General features: G+C 44.3%; 1 protein-coding gene across 1 annotated transcript; it reads right to left on the bottom strand.

Moving 5' to 3' along the window:
• Positions 1-1343: 1343 nt before the first annotated feature.
• Positions 1344-22758, bottom strand: rrp12 (ribosomal RNA processing 12 homolog). Its single transcript, XM_071379777.1, has 34 exons — positions 22535-22758; positions 20617-20840; positions 18749-18832; positions 18430-18506; positions 17646-17751; positions 17449-17565; positions 17215-17353; positions 16825-16952; positions 16612-16710; positions 16383-16474; positions 16156-16267; positions 15978-16078; positions 14802-14916; positions 14533-14675; positions 14275-14396; positions 14131-14195; positions 11125-11287; positions 10732-10886; positions 10368-10435; positions 10097-10190; positions 9756-9914; positions 9578-9658; positions 9377-9482; positions 9165-9272; positions 8663-8820; positions 8445-8536; positions 5218-5373; positions 4941-5113; positions 4409-4519; positions 3961-4010; positions 2367-2445; positions 2191-2258; positions 2000-2082; positions 1344-1894 (listed from the first exon to the last, which is right to left on the bottom strand). The coding sequence occupies exons 1-34, from the start codon at positions 22671-22673 to the stop codon at positions 1792-1794; spliced, it is 3870 nt and encodes a 1289-aa protein (XP_071235878.1). The 5' UTR covers positions 22674-22758; the 3' UTR covers positions 1344-1791.
• Between the last annotated feature and the right edge of the window lie 344 nt (positions 22759-23102).

The following is a 23102-nucleotide window of genomic DNA, read 5'->3' as shown; positions in this document are numbered from 1 at the left end:
CCAATGTTTGTCTATGGAGATTGCATGGCTGTGTGATCGATTTTATACACCTGTCAGCAACAGGTGTGGCTGAAATACCTGAATCCGCTAATTTGAAGGGGTGTCCAGTTGTTATTCTTTATACACCAGCCCTATATGCGAGTGACTTTCCCAAAGTCATGTTAACCAGTTGAGCAGATATGACGAGTATAATAAATAAGTTGTAGTGCTGAAACCTAGACATATTTATTATTTTAGGTTAATAAAATGTCATGGTTTTATCTTCAGTAAATGTGCTATTAATTAAACAGATTACACTTTCGGTTCTGTTAAGGCCCTCATTGGTAAATTTAGTTAATTTATCGTGCTGTAAGGAAACTCTTGATGGATTATCAGATTGAGTTCATAATTACTCAGTGCTCCCAAATATCAAAAAGGCAATAAACAGTTTTCGTCTATTTATTCCCAGAATGGCCCAGAACATCTGCCTCCCCCCTCAGAGACCTGAGAACAGAGAGGTATGGGACAGTCTCCTCAGAGAACCTCTCTGGTTTAGATATATACTCAAATGGACATCGGTTCCGGGTGCAGCCCTACGACTAATTATGTAACAAGTGACGGCTTCACATGACTCACGCCTGGTGACTCTTTCCTGGTCTGTACAAAACCCACTTCTTTCCCTAGCCCCCCCTGCTCTTTTCCCCCTAAAATATTTGAATTTACGTGAATAATTTGCTGACCATAAGCCCAAAGACAAGAATTCAGGCTTCAAGTGATAACAGATCTCACACTCACTCATCAACCCTTGAGCAGTCTCATGGTCCTTATTATCTTGAAATCTGCTCAGGTTACAGAGGGCATTCTCTCGTGAGACTTACATAGCACAGATATTTGGGTCTGGGTGACGAGATTAGAAAGAGTGCGAGAGAAGGAAGGAGAGAGTGAGCAGCCAGACTTCCTTTGCTCTGCTGTGTCAGAGGGGGGTCGGTCAGAACAATGAACAGTAGGAGTGTTGTAGTACTCTAGTCATCTCATGACTGGAGCCATTCTCTTGCTCTCCTGTTCACTGTTGCTTTAGTATGGCGTGAACGGGGCTCCCCACAGCAATGACTGACTGCTTCATTCAAACACTACAGTCAAAGCCTCCAAGGATAAACTCCCAGCCTCCCCAACCCTACAGCCAATTTGGTACGCCGCCTTGTAGATCCGGAAGAAGGGGATGAGTGTACGCCATATTGCTGATGTTAATCAAATCTTAAATGGAGAAGTGTCTGGGGCTAGGTGTTGATTTTGGATTTGGCAAAAACCCCACTTCTGTTACCTATTTTCTTCATGCCAATCTTAAACAAAGAAAACTGTTTAAGTCTGATGAATCAAAAGTTTAATACATTCAAACAGGAATCCTAATTTCATGTGCTGGAATATGAATTTTAACCAACCCCAATCTAGATCACCATCTAGCGGTCAAACATTGCAACAACATGCCATTCTTAATTTTCACACCATCAACATTTTTCTTCCACCCTTTAAAGTAGGGTACATAAATACATTTAAAACAGACGTTTATCCATCTTTACACATTTGGATTGAACACGCCTATAAAGCTAAAGTTTCATGTGTATGCCTGATTGTATCCATTGATGACAATTAGGCAAGAACTTTTTAAATCCTCTTCTCGTTCCTTCTCCCATTGTTTCTCGCAGACATACATGGGATGCTTGTTCAGGGGGGGGCTTTAATTATATTTCTATGCACAGACCCTCTTGGACAACTGGCAGAAGGACACACAATCAACAGTTGGATGTAAACTACTCAGGCCCTCTTCTTGTTCCTTTGCATCCTCTTCCCAGACTGCGCTCCCTTCTTGGCCCCTCTCACCATGCCCTTGAACTGTCCCTGCATCTTTGCTTTCTTCCTACACACACACACAAACACAACAAAGAGGTTATTAAGCTTTCGCCATTACAACCCTACAACAATTATTACCATGTTTATTACTAGTTCCTTGCTAAGTTTTTACCTGCGGTTGAGCTGTGCTTTCCTCAGCGGGATGTAGGCATACGGATCAACCTTGCCTTTCCTCTTCACGTCTCCTTTACCCTTCTGGAGAAAAAAACACACTTTAGCCTCGTGAAGATTCAACAAAGAGCTGACCAATAGTCCCCGTTTGAAATCAGCCGAAACACACGTCAGCCTGTGTGCGTGTGTCACCTTGGCCTTGTAGTCTCCCCCCAGGTCTCTGCTCCCACCCAGCGGTCTGTGGATCCCCGAGCCGCCAGCTGAAAGAAAGAAACTCGCATGAATACACACACAAGAGACGACAGACCAGCAACCAGAACACGCGGACACCAACTGACAAACAGAGACAGACTAATAGTCAGCTGTACCTTTGTATTTCAGCTGGGGTTCGATCTCCATGTCGTCATCGTAGTGACCATCCTGGAATCTCCTCTTCTTAGTCTTTATCTGAGAAAGAGATGGGGGGGGGGGAAGAGTTCAGAGGTTTCAGAAGTTGTGTCAGCTGAGGCAGGAAGTAACACATTTCAAATACCCGTGTTACTGTTAGAGAAGATTTTATGAGCACTTGTGCTTTTTTTAAGTCATTAACAGTTATCCTACTTGAGTGGAATATTTCAGTATTCTTTCCACCCTGGTGAGTGAGGGAGCTTGTGATTGAGGGAAAGAGTGTAAATGGGTGAATGTCAGCCAGTTCCATGAAAGTTCAGAAGGAATATCTCACTGATCATCCCCAAAGCCAACACCTCATTTGGCCGCCGTTCCTTTCAGTTCTCTGCTGCCAGTGACTGGAACGAATTGCAAAAATCGCTGAAGTTGGAGACTTTTATTTCCCTCGCCAACTTTAAACACCAGCTATCTGAGCAGCTAACCGATCGCTGCAGCTGTACATAGTCCATCTGTAAATAGCCCACCCAATCTACCTACCTCATCCCCATACTGTTTTTATTTTATTTATTTTTCTGCTCTTTTGCACACCAGTATCTCTACTTGCACATCATCAGCTCATTTATCACTCCAGTGTTAATCTGCTAAATTGTAATTATTCTCTACTATGGCCTATTTATTGCCTACCTCATGCCTTTTGCACACACTGTATAATTATAAGTGAAATAATCTGTCTGTAAACAATTGTTGGAAAAATTACTTGTGTCATGCACAAAGTAGATGTCCTAACCGACCTGCCAAAACGACATTTTGTTAACAAGAAATTTGTGGAGTGGTTGAAAAATGAGTTTTAATGACTCCAACCTAAGTGTATGTAAACTTCCGACTTCAACTGTAACTCCTTTCGGTCTTCGGATCATTTCCTCAAACTCCCAGGTGTCTTCTTTCCAAATATATACCAAGTTTTTGCATGTCAGAATCATGTAATTACACATGAATAGCAGGTACTTTTGGGTATGTCTATTTAGGCAGAAATCTACATTTTGCCATTACATTGAATGAGGTTAAACTGTACTTCTACTTAAGTAGAATATTGCAGTACTCTTCCACCCTTGTCAGTAACCTCAGCAGGCAACTTTTTACGCAATGATATTCATTTTGTGGCAAATCCTTACTTTATCCAACCTAATTAATGTCAATGGGAGACTTGGGCTACGTTTACATGGGCAGCCCAATTCTGATATGTTGCCCAATTATCAAATGATTTGTCAAAAGACAAATTAAGTGGCAAAAGATCGGAATTAGGCTGCCTGTGTAAATGCAGCCTAAGTGAAAAGGTGACTTGAGTGGAAGTTAGGATTGGCGCATTTAACAGGTTGGGTTGTAATCCCTCCAGTGAAGCCAGTTTCACGGGTGTTTGTGCATATTGTCCCGATGCTACAACATGAAAGGAGCTTTCTGCGGACTATTCGGGACATGGGGAGGTAGTGTACCACGTCTAGGAAAGGAAGTCGCCACAGTGAGCACAGGTCCCATGGTAACGTGGAAAATCAGCAGGCAATGCTGATGGATACTCACACTCTTGACTCCAGCCTCCTCCAGAATGTCTTTCATCTCTCCCTCATCATCTGTAAGGGAAGAGAGAAACATCATACTGCTTTAACATCAATGAAATGGAAACTAAAAAAATATTGATTTGTGTATTTATAAAGCCGCCGATGTATTTATAAAGCCCTTTTCACATCTACTGCTTCACAGTAACCCGACCTGGACCCCAAAGAGCAAGCAGAAGCAGGAGACTCACTTCCAATCAGTGGTTATGATATACTATTACTAGATGTAGAGATGGAGTAATGTGGGTGAAGGCAAAATACTAATTTCCATTTCCACAAACTGGATGATAAAGTATACATTTTATTTTAATTAGTTGTAGATGAAATTGTGGTTGAAGGGAAGTTCAGATCACTTCTCTCTCTCCTCCCACAACGAAGAGTTTGTGTGTGTGTGTGAGCGTGTGTCCTACTACCTTTAGTCTTGACTCCCTCGTCATTGTCCTCTCTGATGATGAGTCTTCCGTCTGACGTGACCTTGAAGCTGTGCTGAACTTTTGCCCTTTTCTTCATGTCTGGGTTGGTGGCTGAAACACACACACTCTCCCAGGTCAATACATACACTCTCCATACAAAACAATGAATCTCCTTGCCCGCCAAAAACCATGGGTCGTGTTCATTAAGCACCAAAAAGAAGAAAACTGACATTAACAGCAAGAAACTACCTTGACTCGTCGAATAAGAACTGCTCATTTTCATATCGCAAAATGTTTTAAACATTTTCCTTTGCATGAACAAATCTAGATCAGCATTAGTCATATTTCATTCCAGACAATCCTTCCTTCCCTCGATCACTTCCCTTCGCTGATCGGAGACAACTGAATGGATGTAAGCAGCTCTAGACGTGTCATACTGATCTGAATGACCAAAGGGAAGGAAATGCGCTCCCTGGAATGAAACACAGCCGTAGTTTCAACGCCACAAAGTTGAGAGTAAAGACTCCATTACCCAAGACCCTCTGGGAGACGGTGGGATCCAGGAAGTTGAGTGGTTCGTCTCCCTGTCCCTCCTTCAGCCAGGCCCGCCCCTTCTGCTTTGTGGGCTTCTTCTGGGTCTTAGCGCCCTTAGGCCTTTCGTCATCTGACATGTCAGAGTCTGACTCGGCCAAGATCTCCTCGATACTGAGGGAGGGAAGAGGACAAAAGAAGCGATGAAGAGAGAAAGTCACAAATCGAATGTGGAGATGTGTATTACGGGAGTCAAGAGTAGTGTAGCGTGTGTATACCTCTCTCCCCTGGCTTTTGGCTTGTCGTCCCCGCTGTCTGAGTCGTCGTGGTCTTCGTCGGCCAGTCTTGATCTCTTGGTTCTGGCCTCAGCCTTACGGATGTTCACCAACACCTTATGATGCTCCACGGGCAGCTTGCTTTTCACCAACTCAAACCTACACAATGTACATAGGCCTAAATATTTCACTTGTTTTTTAACTTGAATGTTTTATAATGTACAGGTAACTGCCAAAATAGTGGAAACACTTGAGGAAATGAGGGAACACAGAGTACACTGAAAATCAGTCAAAATAAATAAATTAATTAGGCCCTAATCAATGTATTTCACCTTTTTTAATCAGCTTCTTGCTATGCCACACCTGTCAAGTGGATGGATGATACTGGCAATGGAGAAATGCTCACTAACAGGGATATAAACAAATGTGTGCACAACATTTTAGAGAAAAGCTTTTTGTGCATATGGAACATTTCTGGGATCTTTTATTTCAACTCATGGGACCAACACTTTACATGTTGCGTTTATATATTTTTTCAGTGCACACTACCGGTCAAAAGTTTTAGAACAACTACTCATTTAAGGGTTTTTCTTTATTTTTACTATTTTCTACATTATAGAATAATAGTGAAGACATCAAAACTATGAAATAACACATATGGAAGCATGTAGTAACCAAAACAGTGGAAAACAAATCAAATATGTTATATTTGAGATTCTTCAAAGTAGCCACCCGTTGCCTTGATGACAGCTTTGCACACTCTTGGCAATCTCTCAACCAGCTTCATGAGGTAGTCACCTGGAATGCATTTCAATTAACAGGTGTGCCTTGTTAAAAGTTCATTTGTGGAATTTCTTCCCTTCTTTATGCGTTTGAGACAATCAGTTGTGTTGTGACAAAGTGGGGAGGTATACAGAACATACCCCTATTTGGTAAAAGGCCAAGTCCATATTGTGGCAAGAACAGCTCAAATAAGCAAAGAGAAAACTACATTATATCATTACTTTAAGACATGAAGGTCAGTCAATACGGAACATTTCAAGAACTTTGAAAGTATCTTCAAGTGCAGTTGCAAAAACCATCGAGCGCTATCAGGCCTTCATGGTCGAATTGCTGCAAAGAAACCACTACTAAAGGACACCAATAAGAAGAAGAGACTTGCTTGGGCCAAGAAACACGAACAATGGACATTAGACCGGTGGAAATCTGTCCTTTGGTCTGATGAGTCCAAATTTGAGATTTTTGGTTGAAACCGTCATGTCTTTGTGAGACGCAGTGTGAGTGAACGGATGATCTCCGCATGGGTATTTCCCACCGTAAAGCATGGAGGAAGAGGTGTTATGGTGGGGGTTGCTTTGCTGGTCACACGGTCTGTGATTTATTTAGAATTTAAGGCACACTTAACCAGCATGGCTACCACAGCATTCTGCAGCGATACGCCATCCCATCTGGTTTGGACTATCATTTGTTTTTCAACAGGACAATGACCCAACACACATCCATGCTTAGTATGGAGACTGATGGAGGGAGACTGATGGAGTGCTGATATGTTATTTCACCTTTTGATGTCTTCACTATTATTCTACAATGTAGAAAATAGTAAAAATAAAAACCTTCAATGAGTAGGTGTTCTAAAACTTTTGACCGGTAGTGTATATAGAAAGCAGATACTTCCACACAGGTGTGGTTCCAGAGTTAAGCCCTATAAGTCTACGCCCTTGGTTCGCAATATCTAGGTAACATATGGAATTGTTGTAAGAGTCATATCATGGATCATTTAGCCATTTGATTTGGAATTTTAGAACCCCTGTAGATATTTTTTTTTATTTTTTAAAAGGGGCCTTTGCTGCTATAGTCCATAGAAACGGCAAATAAATGACAAGGAATACGATTTAAGTGTCTGTCCTCTTTGTACTTTCAGACTCCCATATCCTAATTTCAAACGACTGCCGTAAAGCTTGTGGATGTCGGAGAGCAAAACAAATGACACTGTCGTGTTCGAGTCTTCTCTTTTGCCGAGTTCGTATGAGTTGTTAGCTCAGGTTTTTACAGATGGTTGCATGACGATATTCTTGTCCGGATCCTCTCGTGTAGAAAAACGCTGCTTTCACAAGCTCCATGGAATAGGCGCAAGCGTTATTTCGGCAGAAAGACGGTAAGTTTGTAGCTTAAACACACAGGGAGCTATTCAAAATGTCTTGACGCGCTGGCGTGTCAATTGACTCCAGCAATTAACGTCCCATAATGCAGAGTCATCTATAAAAATGTGGGGCGGGCCAGTATTTTGGCTACCATGGCAATGCCCCCATCCATAGGGCAAGCGTGGTCACAATGGTTTGATGAGCATGAAAACGATGTAAACCATATGCCCATGTGGTGTTGCACGGCGTACTGAAAACGTCTGTACTTTTTCAATACGGAACATGAAATAAGTTTCGGTACTAGAGTTTGTTACTTCCGGTAATGTCAAATGTGTCTCCCGGATCAAGTCAGTCTATCAGCGCAGCCGATGTCCCACTTACAGCACGAGGCGTGCACCGTGCCTGCTGTACTTACTCATTGCTAACCTGCAGAGTCTGGGATGCGTCATGTTAGCTTCTGTGCATCATGAGTGGGGAGCTAACACACTCTTGAATAATGCGACACGGCATGTAGAAATGTTGAAACCGTTACTGTTAGCAAAACAATGCCTTTACGAAGCAAGGTGATACCGGTAAGATTTCAGCTTTGTCGTCAGCTTTAACTTTCCTTGCTAGCTTACAGTTGAAGCTAACGTCAATAAACTCTCCTAGTTCTTTGTGAAACTCACGCAAAATATGCTGATTTCAAAGCTTATTGCCACAAACTTTATTAATTCATTTAAAAATCAGTCCCTCTCGCACGTCCCTCCCAAAGATGATCTACTGCCTCAGTGAACTGACTGTGTGTGTGTGTGTGTGTGTGTGAGAGAGAGTGGTCTCAGACGTGCCCCCCCCACCTTGTGAATGACATCATCATTAGGGGTGTGCCAAGTACCTCGGCCAAAACGAGTATCGTAAAGGATATGGAACATCTATGCCAATGGATGTACAATATCCACGTACGTCCCTGTCCATTACTGCCATGTGGGTATTGATAAAAACAGCTACAGCACGCCACTCTTCAACTCAGATCCACATAAAGGCTAATCATCAGGCACGCAAACTCCAGAGCGAAAAGTGTCAGAAATCAAATATGTTGCCTAAACTTACCCAAACTTCCTGATGAACTTGGTGAAAATGTTTTTCAGCTTCGTCCTGAAGTGTCTCCTAACGTCATCCTTGATGTTCCCAACACCCTCCATCTGAGAGAGAGACACACAACCATGTTCGAGCAAAGTTTAGCAAACCCGACTTCAGCACCAACATAAGTGGTTCTCCGCTACACAGAGAGACAGCAGAAACCCAACGTTCAAACCGCACAACCCTACCATCACGGTGACGTGGCCGGCCAGTGTCGTGGGGTCCATGACGAAGAGGATGACCTTGACAAAGCTGAGCGCTGCTTTGACAATCTCCCTGGTCTGAGACGTCAGCAGCAGGCACACGTTGTGTAGGAGGTGCTCCATCGAACCCATGTCTATAGAGTCTGGACACGCGCACACACACACACACACACACTTTGTAACAGCTGCTCCAGCGATGAAAATCAGCTAGAGCAGGGCTGTCAAACTCACGCCGCAGAGGGCCGAGTGTCCGCGGTTTTCACTCCTCCCATGTACTAGATTGACCAACTAAAGGCCACTGATTAGTTAGGAAGTCCCCGCACCTGGTCGTCCGTCCACGTCTCAATTGGATACAAATTCAAAGTAAAGAAGGAAAACCAGCAGACACTCGGCCCTCCGTGAAACAAGTCCGAACGCCCCGAACTGGAGGGACACAAACACACCGTAAACAGTTTGTCGGTGTAAAGGGGGAATAGAGTTGGTTTACCTTTGTACTCAAAGACCAGTCTGGTGAGAGCCAGGACTGTGCATGTGATCATAGTGACGGAGCCGGTCAGCCCCACGTACACCAACAGGAGGTACTGCTCCAAGGCTTCTACAGAGACACAGGGACAGAAAGACAGGGAGTGACTCTCCGCGATAGTGAGAATCGAGAGGACATGCAAGCCTAACCGGAGCCTCTGGTCGAGTAATCCTTACCTTTGGCATCGCCACAGAACCTGATAAAAGCGCTTCCTATCTCCACCAGTAGAGTGTAGGCGTTCTTCCGAGCTCCCACTGACACCTCCTTAGTACATATGATCACCTAGGAGAGTTAAAGAATAGTGTAAGTGTGCGAGTGCTGGCGTGAGTATGTGCGCGCGTGTGTGTGTGTGTGTGTGTGTGTGTGTGTGTGTATACCTCTGGTAGCAGGGCAGTGATGAAGTCTCTGTGTTCATCACTCAGCTGTTTCACAATGTGGATCAGACACTTTAGTCTGGGCTGAGAGGAAACGGGAAAGAGGGAGAGTTAGACAAAACGAAGCTGGTCGAGCTGCCCTTGCACTCTGTAAGGGCGCGGAGCGCACGCGCAGCCTTACCCTCTTGGCGGGAGACGAAGCAGTCTTCAGTGTCCCCAGCAGAACGTGTTTGAGCGTCTCCAGGTGAGAGAGAACGAAAGATCTACACTCCTCCCTCTCCCCACCGCACATCTCCTCCAATACGCGGTACGCCTTCTTCTGCATGTGTGGCTCCTTATTCTACACAACACAAAAATCAGAAAGGGAAACACGTATGAGCCGTGAAAAAAATATGTTATTCAACTCCTGGTAACCTAAACAATATATTACGCACTTTTAAAAAGTGATGCGTTTGGTATTTAAAATAATATGGCTGGTTTGGAAAACATCTCCGCAAATGTCAAAATGTCACGTGTCCTAACCTCCAAGTATGGCCGAATCAGTTCAAAGGTCTGACTCATTGTGACCTCATCTACACAGGGTGCCATGGCAACCATCAGGTCCATGACAGACATCCTGGGGGAGGGGGGGGGGGAGAGACACAGATGTAAGATTCAGATTTTTTTGGTTTGTTAAAATGTTCATGTGAATGTGTCTTGGCATTGTACAGTAATGTCATTGGCAATTCAATTGTAATACAGAAATGTAATCATGTAATTCACCCCAAACACAACAAACTAGGCACATTCCTACCGTATGAACTCAGTGCTGTCTGGGCTGCTGAGTCTTTCTGTAGCTTTCGATAGGAAGGTACACACCATCTGAGAGAGAAAACATTTACACCACCAGGAGGAGACAAAACGTACATTTTTATTAGGCATTTTTGTTGAGGCACGGAGGTGTGAGTGTGTAAATGAATGAGCATGAAAGAGGCTCTCTCAGTGTTTCCTAGATTCCTTGCATCTTCTGTACTCGCCTTCTCAAAACTCAGGGGAGGAGAGGTCCGAGGAGAGGAATTTTGGAACTTGTCCCCCATTGCATATTGAGGAGGCGAGGCGAGGAACCCCCCCCCTCCCCCCACCCCAAAAAAAGATTGTTAAGGAGCCAGAGTGTGTACCTGTGGGTCTGTGACAGTCAGGTAGACTTTAATGGTGTCTAGGACAGCCATCCTGTAGGGGGCACTGTCTCCAGGAGCAGGCTGCTGACTGAACACGTTGAACAGGATGGGCAGGAAGTTCTTAGCAAAACGCCCCACCTCCGCCTTCTCCTCGTCTACAGGGGGAAGATAGCAGAGGAGCGTTTAGCGACTGACCTACAAAGCGCGTGTGTGTGTAATAGAGGTGGTTCTGGGAACTATCATCACGTGATGAGAAACTTGAGCTAATGCCTAGGCTTTAGGTCAGCAGGCTAAAAGCATGCAGATAACCTTGGTTCAATACCTGGGTAGTTCGTGCATGTGCCTGTCAGTACATGTGTTTGTTTGTGTGCGTGCATACATGCTTGTGCGTACCGGTGTTACAGCTCTTGGTGATGAGTGTGCGTATGGCCTGGCAGATGGTCAGTCGTAGGTCAGGCCGTTCGTTGATGGCCATGCCCAGTGCCCTTGCTACACCTTTAAACGACACCAGCAGGTCCAAGGGCCCCACACAGAACCCTGGCAGCATGGTCCAGATCTGACGGGAACAGAAACGCACCAGTGAGTACGGTCCAGGAATGGACACACTATCACAGAGCACACACTATCACCGGGAGAGACGAAACACCTTATCATGGTGCAGATGTGACAGGGATACAGAAAGAGACACACACAACACCTCAGTGTTGGAACACCAGAGGCCATACAAATTGTATTAAATGTTGTTGTTTTTAAAGCGAGGCGAGCAAAAAAAATAACAATTATATTCAAAACCTAATCAAGAGATATGAGTTTAAGATACATAGTTCAGCCATAATTTGAGAAAGTTCTCTACTGGAAGAATTTTTGGTTTTATTGAGAAAAATGAGGGGCATCCGTTAAACATGTCATTAAATGCATATGGCCTAAGTAGGAATAGTATAGCTATGACAGGAAGTACACAATAGCTTTGACAGGGATGCAAAGAGAGAGACAAGACAACACTTGAGTCTGGTAAGATATGTAAGGGAGAAACACTGACACTGTCCTTTTTGGGGGGGAAATAATGGACGACGCGGAGGCCCTCCACGGAGTTCCAGATCATGTATAGAGCGGAGCCGTTTATCCCACCCATACCACGGTTGCCAAACAAAACTAAAGCACAAATTTACTGGTCGAAATGACTTTTAGCGATACTTTCAGTCGATAAGCAAATTCATACCATTTCATCCTTCCACTAAACCTGGTCGTTCGTTCTATTGGTTAGGTTGCCAGAGACGTGCACCAGTAGTTCATTCTACTTTTTCGATTGCTACGCAGGCTGGAAACCTTCTTATTCATTGCCTTCTAGCTAGCCAATCACAGCTAACAAAGTCACGTCAAACAGTGCCGCGAGATTAACAGCATCGGCTTAAGCTGTTTTCTAGTGACATTTACATGGATAAATCCATAACAAGTAGCCTATGCAGATGAGGGATTTCGGCGGGTACAGAAAAAGTTCCTGTCTCGCCAGGAGTCAGGACACTGTTCCTTACTGTTCATTGGCATTGCAAATCAAACACTAGGCTCGACGATAGCTAAATTGTTTGTTGCTAGAAAATCTGCCAATATGACAACCAAATTCAACAATTACTGAAAACAGCTGGTCAAATGTAAAAACATGTTGGAGTATGAGAGCACGAGCGTGACTTGCGTCATGACTGCAACATAGTAAAAGAGGGACCAGAGAAAATCATGCTCAATGCTCACTACCTTAAGGTCATCAGATGCTGTAAAAAAAAAGAAGTCTCTAGAAACAAATATTTTTTTACCTTTAGTTGACTAGTCAGTTAAGAACAAATTCTTATTTACAATGACGGCCTAGCCCGGCCAAACCCTAACGACGCTGGCCAATTGTGCGCTGCCCTATGGGACTCCCAATCACGGTCGGTTGTGATACAGCCTGGAATCGAACCAGGGTCTGTAGTGAAGCCTCTAGCACTGAGATGCAGTGCCTTAGACAGCGGTGCCACTCGGGAGCCCAAATCAATGCTTTTTCGTTGTTGGACCTCCGTTTCCAATGAAACGCAAATCCATGAGCTACTTGCTATGGGTGTCACTGTTATTGGCTTCACGACTGACATTTGGACCAGCGATGTCAGCCCCATGAGCATGCCGAGTCTGACAGCACAGTGGGCTGACGAGGATTTTGTACTGAGGAAAGCCGAATGAGCTGGTTCTCTTACCGCTGCTGCCAGTTCAATGGCATTTGAGAACATGATTGAAACATAAACACTCCTAGCTCCATTCGAACAACTGACTCAAAATAATTCCCTCTGTCATGGCATTGAAACATCCTGCTCAACAAATCTTCCGACACAGACTGTGGGGTTAAAACTTGCAAAAGTACTCTACTAGAGGCTGTGAACAATCGATTCGGTGGCATTCTCTCTGAGCCTCTATACTGTGTCACCACCATGCTCGATGCTAGGTACAAGGGCCGCTACTTCGATGCAGACAAGAAACAGGGTTTACGTGAAATGTTACAGACACAGCTGGACGAGATGGAAACAGACACAGTGACAGTGCGCACCGACGAAGAGGGCCCACGACAGAAGAGGCCACGGACAGACAGAGATGAAACATCACTGCTTGACATGTATAATGAAATCCCTGTTGAGAATGAAACGACTGAACAAATGAACAACAAAACAGCACAGCAAGTAAGTGAAAGAAATAGGTTTTGATTATGTTTTACTGGTAATGGGGACATACCTAAATGCCAACTAAATAACTTTTTGGTCAGTGTGTGTGTGTGTGTGTGTGTTTAAACTATTTAACTGTACTAGAATGCTTAAAAGGCTGCACCAATTTTAAATATCAGTATTGTTTTTTTTGTCAAGGAAAATATGTAATATCGGTGCATCCCTACGGCATGGTGCAGTGATTTAGAACAGTAAAAAGGTGCCTATTGTTGGAACTACTTCAGAGATGTCCGATACCTTTTCCAACTGTCCGCAAATATGTTATTAACGCCCACTCTAGAATCCCTTTCTAGCCAATCAGAATGGAGTATTCAGCAATGCCGTGGTATAAATGACAGATATCGCCAGGTGTACTACAGTGTTTCCTCTGACACATTGGTGTGGCTGGCTTCTGGGTTGGATGGGCATTGTGTCAAGAAGCAGTGCGGCTTGGTTGGGTTGTTTCTGAGGACGCATGGCTCTCGACCTTCGCCTCTCCCGAGTCCGTAAGGGAGTTGCAGCGATGAGACAAGACTGTAACTACTACCAATTGGATACCACGAAATTGGGGAGAAAAAGGGGCATTTAAAAATTTTTCATACAAAATAAATAAAAAACGACAGATATAAGACGGAACACCCTCACAGTATGGAGACCTAATCTAAAAAAAGATTCTTACCTGCAGCTGGAGTGTCTTGTAGACTTTAGCCTCCAGTTTCTGTCCAGCCTTCTCCAGCTCCTCAGCTACAACACACAGACAGGCACAGAAATGAGCGATGCATCGTTTACGCTTACACCCATTCCCACACAAACCATCGTTTACCTCTCTGTCGGAGCGTGGCAGCGAGCGGCAGGAGATATGACGTGTAGTAAGCCAGGTGCGTGTTCTTAACGTGATCGCGTATGACAGGGATCAACCAACTACGAGGGAACTCCAGATTGTCTCTGCCAACACACACACACACAAAATTATTAACCTGGTCAACTCTGAAAAGACACAATACAAACTAACAATACAATCCACTAACGTAATAAACAGCTATAACTTAGTAACAAACAGTAATCACAGTAGCAGACATACTCCAGTCCAGTGATGTTGAGCGGTACAGCGTTCAGCAGTACTTCAGGTCCCATGCTCTCTACAGCACCACCGACAGCCAGGTCCAGCTCACCACAGAACGGGAACCGAGGGGTGGCGCGTAGGTCCGCTAGAGACTGGAGAGACTGAGAGAAACAAAGTTAAAATGATTGTCCAGTTCTATAACGAGTGGTAAGTATTTAGGGCATGACAAAGCCACTGTGTGTGTGTGTGTGTGTGTGTGTTAACTTGGTCCTGTCGGGGAGCGTTACCTTGGTCATGACCGGGTGCGTGCGTTTCCCTGCTGCTCTGTAGAAGCAGCCCAGCAGCTGCAGAACGAACGGCCAGGAGGCGTGGAAACGATACGACAGACCCTCCTCCACGATACTACAAGACACAGAGAGGCAGCTTAAAACTGGACATCAAACATAAATATCTATATATAAACTCCTAATTATGCCTTGACCACTGCGCGAGACAGTGAGACCGAAATTGTTATTCCTCTCTGACAAGCAGTTCCCACTCGCTATTTGCATTTGAGGTTTGGTCCGACATTAAAAAAAAAACTACAATAAAAATCGATCATATGGACACCGAAACACATTGAGACATTACTTTAACGTAATAGAGGAAAACCTGACCTACGTAACAATACCCTTTTTAAGTATCAACTCCCAAAATGTTGGACTGAGCAGAGCCTGCTAAGACGGGAGTATCAATGAACTATGATTGTGGAAAACTAACACTCAAATTTCATGCCGCGCGCACCGTAGTCGGTTTTCTTTCATAAATGTGCACCGAGCAAAAAAATATATTTGTATAAGGAATTGGCAACTCGTTCTCATTCTGAGAAATAAGCTTCTTCTTATCCAGGTAGGCCATTTGATTTCAACATCTGAAGAAAGTGAACAGGGTATGTTATTCCAACAGTTGGAGACCGACGAGGGTGTATTCATAACTGCTCAACTGTTATACCTTGTAGGCAAACAAATAGATCAGAGGTGGCTAGACTTTAAATATAAAGATTAGCTGGCTACTCGGTGGGCTTGTCCTTGAGAGATAGTTAATACAGGTCTCATAAACAGTCTATAATGCCTGCTACCAGAAGTTGGTCATTAACAGCAGATGTGCATGTTACACTTGTAACAAAAAGGTCATTTTCATAGACTTGAAAGCCAGATCAGTGACTATTGCAAAACAAAAACAGGTTCAACTATTTTGACATAACAATTAAACTATTAGTGGGTCTTATGGTTGAAGTCTTTTGCCCTGAATTCATTAGATTATTCCTGACTGTTTGAAATACCTTTAATTATGCAACAAAGCTTATTTAGCAAAAAAAGAAAGAAGAAGAGAACATGAATCGGCTATAAGTTTTATGCCATATCAACCAGCCCTAGTGAGCGAGCACACTATCCCTAGGTGAGTGTGTATGTGTGTGTTCTCACCGGAACATCTTGCAGACGTAGGAAGGGTTTCCAGAGGAAGCGGTGAGGCTGACGGGGCCGATCTCCTCCATGTGAGGGGCCACACACTCCGACAGCAGAGTCTACAGCACACACACACACAGTTAGGGCCACTTAACAGGGTAGGTGTAAACAAAGTGGTGAGCTTGAAGTATGTTACCTTGAGTGTATTGGTGGCAGCAGAGACGACCTGTGTGTGAGGTGACAGGAGGCAGGACATGGCTGTGGAGAAGAGACGAGGGAGATGACCCAGACTTAGAGACGACTGAACACTGAGGAGAGAGAGAGAGAGTGAACATTCAGTTAATTAAAAATAAGAATTAATTTTTACTGCTGCAGGGGTAGTGTACTCCGGTGTAGTGTACACCCCCGGGTGCAGTACCCTACCTGGCCAGGTGAACGTGGGCTTTCTCCATGACAGCCAGCCAGGCTAGAAGAGGCTGCAAGTCATTCTCACTGGGCAGGTAGTCATACAGGGCCTGAAGAGAGAAAGAACATAACACAGCACCGTTAACCCAATTAACCATTTTCAGCCCAGGTTTACAGTGCGAAGGGGTTATGAACATGTGGTGGTGTTTTTGGATCCCAGGCTGCGACTTTAGCTTTGTGACCTTACCGTGATGATCTGAGCATTGAGTTCAGCAGACAGGGTAGCAGGGTTGGGTTTCCCACTGAACAGCTTATGGAAGGCCTGCATGGCACATGCTGTCACCAACTAGAGATAGAAAGCAGGGAGAGGTCAGTTTGGGAAGGTGAGGTGTGTGTGTGTGTGTGTGTGTGTGTGTGTGTGGGTGTGTGTGTGTGTGTGTGTGTGTGTGTGTGTTCTCACCACGTGGCTGAGGGTCATCACCCTGAGAAGAGTCTCACAGCAGGACTTGACGGCATTGAGAGGGAAGGTGACCATGAGGTCCTTCAGGAGACCCAGGACGTGCAGGGTGGTGGTGTCCTCCTTACTGCCTGAATAAAATAAAAAAAACACAGAGAAGCTTAATTAAAGGGTCATGTAAAGGGGACTTGAGTTCTCTAGCTTTGCTTCAGAACTTCTTAACGACAGTGTTGCAGTAGCACAATCACAAGCCCTGTCAATCAAAGCTTCGAGAGTACAGAGTTAAAACAGCGGACCTCCATAACAAATAAAAATTATAGACGTAAATCGTTGCCTCTGCGCTCAAATGAAACCATGGACAAAAAAAAAATCCCTAAAGGTCGGGGGTTGTACCTCCTGCCTGTTCAATCTCTTTGATGCAGAACTTGGCGGCCATCGCGGCAGCGGGGTGGTGGGTCGGGGCGTTGTCTGTAAACAGTAAGTCGCTGCCTCTCAGGATGGAACACAAACCGTGCTGCGCTGCTTTACGGATCTGAGGTGGAGAGTGGAAACAATTGATTACCAAATGATTGTGAATAGAAGGTACTGTGTGTGTGTGTGTGTGTGTGCGCGGGCGGGCGCACGTACCTTGGGCTTGCTGTGGACAGTGAAGCTGAGTAGACCGTGGTATGTCTGCAGAGTCGATGGGTAACTCCACACTGTAACATCCTGCTTCCGCAAAAGAGTGGAGAGGCACGACAGAATCTGGAGAAAGAAAACACGCGTTGAAAACTTGACTTAAAATGATGTTAAATGGTACCTGCCGGACGGACACACACACTCACCCATCTGAGTGCGGAGGCGGACTCTGAGCTGGCCAGGGTGGACATGACGTCCATCAGGGCTTTGGCCGTGTCAGAGAACTTAGAAATCAACACTGGTGCTGGAACCCTGAGGGACACAACAGACATATTCAAATCACTTAACAAATACTTCAACACATAGACCACAGTCAGACCTAAGACAGTAGGCAGGTTTCCATTGACCCAGGTCTATTTGACAAAAGCATTGGCGCAAAAAATATAATTGCGACATGTGTAATGGAAATGGCAGATATCGGAGACCTTTTTTTAAAGAGGCCGGTAGACGTACTGCCAAATTCTCTTAAACGTTGGAGGCGGCTTATGGCAGAGAAATTAACATTTAATTCTCTGGCAACAACTATGGTGGACATTCCTTCAGTCGAGATGCCAATTGCAGTGTCCCTCCAATTGCACACTGGCCTTTTATTGTCCCCAGCACAAGGAGCACCTGTGTAATGATCATGCTGTTTAATCAGCTTCTTGATATGCCACAACTGTCAGTTGGATGGATAATCTTGTGTGCACAAAATTTTTGAGAAATAAGCTTTTTGTGCACATGGAACAACTCAGTGTTGGTCTCATGAAACATGGGACATACACTTTATATTTTTGTTCAGTATAAATGAAAACACACCCTAGCAGGTAAATGTCGGATCTATTTTTCTAAATGTCGACAACAACAAAAAATCACTGGACAAATTTATGGAAACATAGCTAGTGACCACAGTTAGCATGGGTGAGAGCTGTGATAAACTGTGGGACTAACCGCTTCATAACCAGGTTGAGGAGGTAGGCCACAGCAGCCAGAGACTCCCCTGAATCCACTGCCTCCAGGGTGGTCATCTGAAACCAGAGAGAGAGAGAGAGAAAGACACACACACCAAGTTTAGTCTGAAAACAAACTATTCTGATTGACTTCAATGCAGGAGCAGAAAGCAACAGAGAATAACATTCATTTTAATATGCCTCCAGTTCTTACGCACTTGCAAGCATCCAATGCAATTACACCTTTGTAGGAGGGTCATTCATCTAGTAATATTCAAACTATGATAGACAGGCATAAGCAGTCATTAGGCCCTACTCACCAGAGCGGCAAAGTACTCTGTTTCCGTCTCCTTCCCTCCATGAGATCGAATCACCTCAGTCACCGCAGCCAGCACTGCACATATCTATGGGACGAGACAGATACGAATAGTGAATATTTTTAGCAAGCTATTGGTTTAGACCCTATGCAGCTGAGGTTAACAATACTATAATACAACAGTGAAGCACAGTTACTGTCAGCTTCTGTTGTATCATTTTCATGTCACCTTTATTTAACTAGGCAAGTCAGTTAAGGACAAATTCTTATTTACAATGACGGCATACCCTGGCCAAAGCTTAACATACAATGCATTCGGAAAGTATTCAGACCCCTTGACCTTTTCCACATTTTGTTACGTTACAGCCTTGTTCTAAAATTGGTTAAATACATTTTTTCCTCATCAATCTACACACAATACCCCATAATGACTAAGCGAAAACATGTTTAGAAATGTTTGAAAACGTATTAACAGAAATACCATATTTACATAAGTATTCACACCCTTTGCTATGAGACACGAAATTGAGCTCAGGTGCATCCTGTTTCCATTGACCATCCTGTGGTAAATTCAATTGATTGGACATGATTTGGAAAGGCTTAACTGTCTATTTAAGGTCCCACAGTTGACAGTGCATGTCAGAGCAAAAACCAAGCCATGAAATCGAAGGAATTGTCCGTAGAGCTCCGAGACAGGATTGTGTTGAGGCACAGATCTGGCGATGGGTACCAAAATATTTCTGCAGCATTGAAGGTCCCCAAGAACACAGTGGCCTCCATTCTTAAATGGAAGAAGTCTGGAAACACCAGGACTCTTCCTAGAGCTGGCCGCCCGACCAAACTGAGCAATCGGGAGAGAAGGGCCTTGGTCAGGGAGGTAACCAAGAACCCGATGGTCTCTCTGACAGAGCTCTAGAGTTCCTCTGTGGAGATGGGAGAACCTTCCAGAAGGACAACCATCTCTGCAGCACTCCAATCAGGACTTTATGGTAGAGTGACTAGATGGAAGCCACTCCTCAGTAAAAGGCACATGACACCGGGCTTGGATAAGGCAACCAAAGACTCTCAGACCATGAGAAACAAGAAAACCAAGATTGAACTCTTTGGCCTGAATGACAAACGTCACGTCTGGAGGAAACCTGGCACCATCCCTACGGTGAAGCATGGTGGCAGCATCATGCTGTGGGGATGTTTTTCAACAGCAGGGACTGGGAGACTAGTCAGGATCGAGGGAAAGATGAATGGAGCAAAGTACAGCGAGATCCTTGATGAAAACCTGCTCCAGAGCCCTCAGGACCTCAGACTGAGGTGAAGGTTCATCTTCCAACAGGACAACGACCCTAAGCACACAGCCAAGACAGCGCAAGAGTGGCTACGGGACAAGTCTCTGAATGTCCTTGAGTGCTCGAGCCCAGTCTTGAACATCTCCAGAGAGACCTGAAAATAGCTGTGCAGTGACGCTCCCCATCCAACCTGACAAGAGCTCGAGAGGATCTGCAGAGAATATTAAGAGAAACTCTCCAAATACAGGTGTGTTAAGCTTGTAGCATCTTACCCAATAATACTTGAGGCTGTAATCTACGCCAAAGGTGATTCAAAAAAGTACTGAGTAAAGGGTCTGAATACTTATGTAAATGTAATTTCAGGTTTTTATTTTTAAATAAATTGCAAACATTTCTAAAAAACTATTTTTGCATTGTCATTATGGGGTACTGTGTAGATTGATGGAACAAAAACAATTGAATCATTTTTAGAATGCTGTAATGTAACAAAATGTGGAAAAAGTCAAAGGGTCTGAATGCTTTCCGAATGCACTGTACGTACACTGTTACCAGGTCATTTAGAGAAGTACAGTCCCCCAGAGTTACACACCTCTTTATGGGCAGCCGAGTTGGACTCCCAGAAGCGCTGCACCTTTCTGAAGGTGAGGTTAGAGCAGTCTGACAACCCGCTGAGGAAGGTCCCTGCGCTCCTCTCTGAAAGGGCCTGCTCTGCAGTCTCCTCCATACAGGCATCTCCCCGGTCACCCCTCTCCAGGGCTCCTGCCTGCAGCTCGTTGTGCAGTTTGAGTGCATCAACAGTCAGGTCACTCTTCTCTGGAGAGCGAGAGAAGATATCAGTATCTAAGGGTCATGTACTACTGACTGACATTCGGTCATCTTAGTGGATGATGGTTTTAAAATTGGGTAATGCAATTACAAATTCAATAATTTTCTAATCGAGTGACAATGCCCAAGAAGCCTGTGTTTGGAGGATATTATGGCACCGGTGTTAGGCCCAAGACAAAGTCGAGGGCCGGCAAACCATGCCAATATGTCCTACACACCAGCTTCGAGAGCATTATCACTTTATACAACGAGTCACCAACATATTCAAATAATGATTGACATAATTTAATTAAAAACCTTATTTAGATGAATTTATTCATACTATTTCATTCTTCCAAAAGATATAGTCCCGAAACACATCAAGGGTTGCTACACAAGCCGACTGGTCGTTCTATTGTTTCGGTTGCCAGAGACGGGACCCAGTCGTTCAGTCTTTTTTGTTCTGTATCTATGGACGCGACCCTGTCGTTCGTTCCAAATGTTCCATTGCCTTCTTATCCCTTGCTTGCTGGATAGTCAACTACGGCCAACTCACAGTCACGTCAAACATTGCAGACAGAATAACAACAGTAGCTGCATTTGTTTGAGCTGTTTTCTAGTGACATTTATTTGGATACATCCGTAACAATGAGCTAATGAGGCACGATTTCAGCTAGCACAGAAACTGTGCTCTCTAGGTGGACACTGTTGTTCAGAGGAGCTAGCCAACAACACAGCTAACAACTTCAAACTGAAGCTGGAAAGACGGCAAACTAGCTGCACTTCTTTTCATTTGACCTTTTTTCAATTTACATTTCTTTGTTTATATCCATAAAAACTATGTCAGCTGATTCGTGAATTCGACTGGTTGAGAAACACTGCCTGCCTACCTCTCTCTCGACCCCTAACGTTACACGTTCATTACTATGGACAGTTGGGAGATCGAATTTGAATATTTTAACAATGTTGCAAATGTCGGAGAGAGACAGTAAGGTTTACACAAATCTCCGCTGTTGAAAACTAAAACTTAGTCTAAAATAAGTGCGATAAAGTCTAGATGCTTTTTATAGTGGAGATCAAGTGCCTGTGCTGATGAGACGGTGGATTGCGCAGTCAGATGGAACAGAGTAAATAGGCATTTTAATGTCATAGATTTTGCCGGTGGAATAGACACCGGCTGGAATGCGCTTTTAACCAATCAGCATTCAGGATCAGACCCACCCGCTGTATAAACGCAGTTCTTAATTAAGCATGACGGATCACGTGGTTTATTGCTTAACTATAGAGACTGAAGGATGTACAATAGGTTGTTGTTTTGGGGTCGAAAGTTTAGAAATATTCTATGAAATAGTGTATTGCACAAACAAAACGTTCTAGGTCACGATGCCCCAACCATAAAACAGTCCAACGCCCGTAACATAGGATCGTGTTAGACAACTATGGTCGGCACTAGGCTAGTTGGAGCTAGCGTATGATATGGCTAATGTCAGCATAGCTGCATTATTAACCCAGCAATGAGAATGGACTCAAACGACATTGACAACTTTCCAGAAAGTTAGCAACGTTACAAAAGTTGAAAACAGCTAGCCTTTCTTTGTTTAGAAAATGTGTAGACAGACTGCATGCTAGCTAACTTCACTGGGTGGCTGGCTGACTTTCCACGTGTTGTCTCGTCTCAGGCCGAACACGCTGCAAATGCTTACCCGAGGGGCGGCTGAAGAAACGGCTTTTGGCAGCCTGTCTGAATCGGTTCGTCTGGGGGTTCGAGTCGCTGCTGTGTCCCTTTTTCCATCGCTTCAGTTTCGATGCGGCCCCAGATTTTAATTTTCCAGATTTCACCATATTTTCAAATAATACTAACCACTCTGGATCAGCAAAGCATTTGTCGCAAGTGGCTCTGTCGCTTTCCTGATGACGTGGCGGGGATGCGATCGCCAGTCTTCTTCTTCTTCTATGGGTTTTATGTCAGACTACAACCCAAAAAGGTTTATTACTGCCACCAACTGGACGGGGTTGAAAAAACTACAAATAAATAAAACCCATACGTGACAGGGAAAACTAACTTAATCCAACCAAAATAAAACAATTAAAAACATTTTCAAATCTCCCTTCTCAGGCTCTATGACCTGAGAGGATGGTATGGCTTTTGACATTACTCCATGCAACTCCTCAGCCGAGAAGTCTTTCAGTCCAAGGAACCGTTCCGCCGCATCCACAATAATATCTATTTTCCTGGACTTCCTTTCCACCTTGACAGTGCAATTAATCACC

This window comes from Salvelinus alpinus, chromosome 32 (genome assembly GCF_045679555.1).
Source record: "Salvelinus alpinus chromosome 32, SLU_Salpinus.1, whole genome shotgun sequence".
NCBI classification, from domain to species: domain Eukaryota; kingdom Metazoa; phylum Chordata; class Actinopteri; order Salmoniformes; family Salmonidae; genus Salvelinus; species Salvelinus alpinus.
Note: the sequence above shows the minus strand (reverse complement) of the source record. Positions and strands in the feature narration are given on the sequence as shown.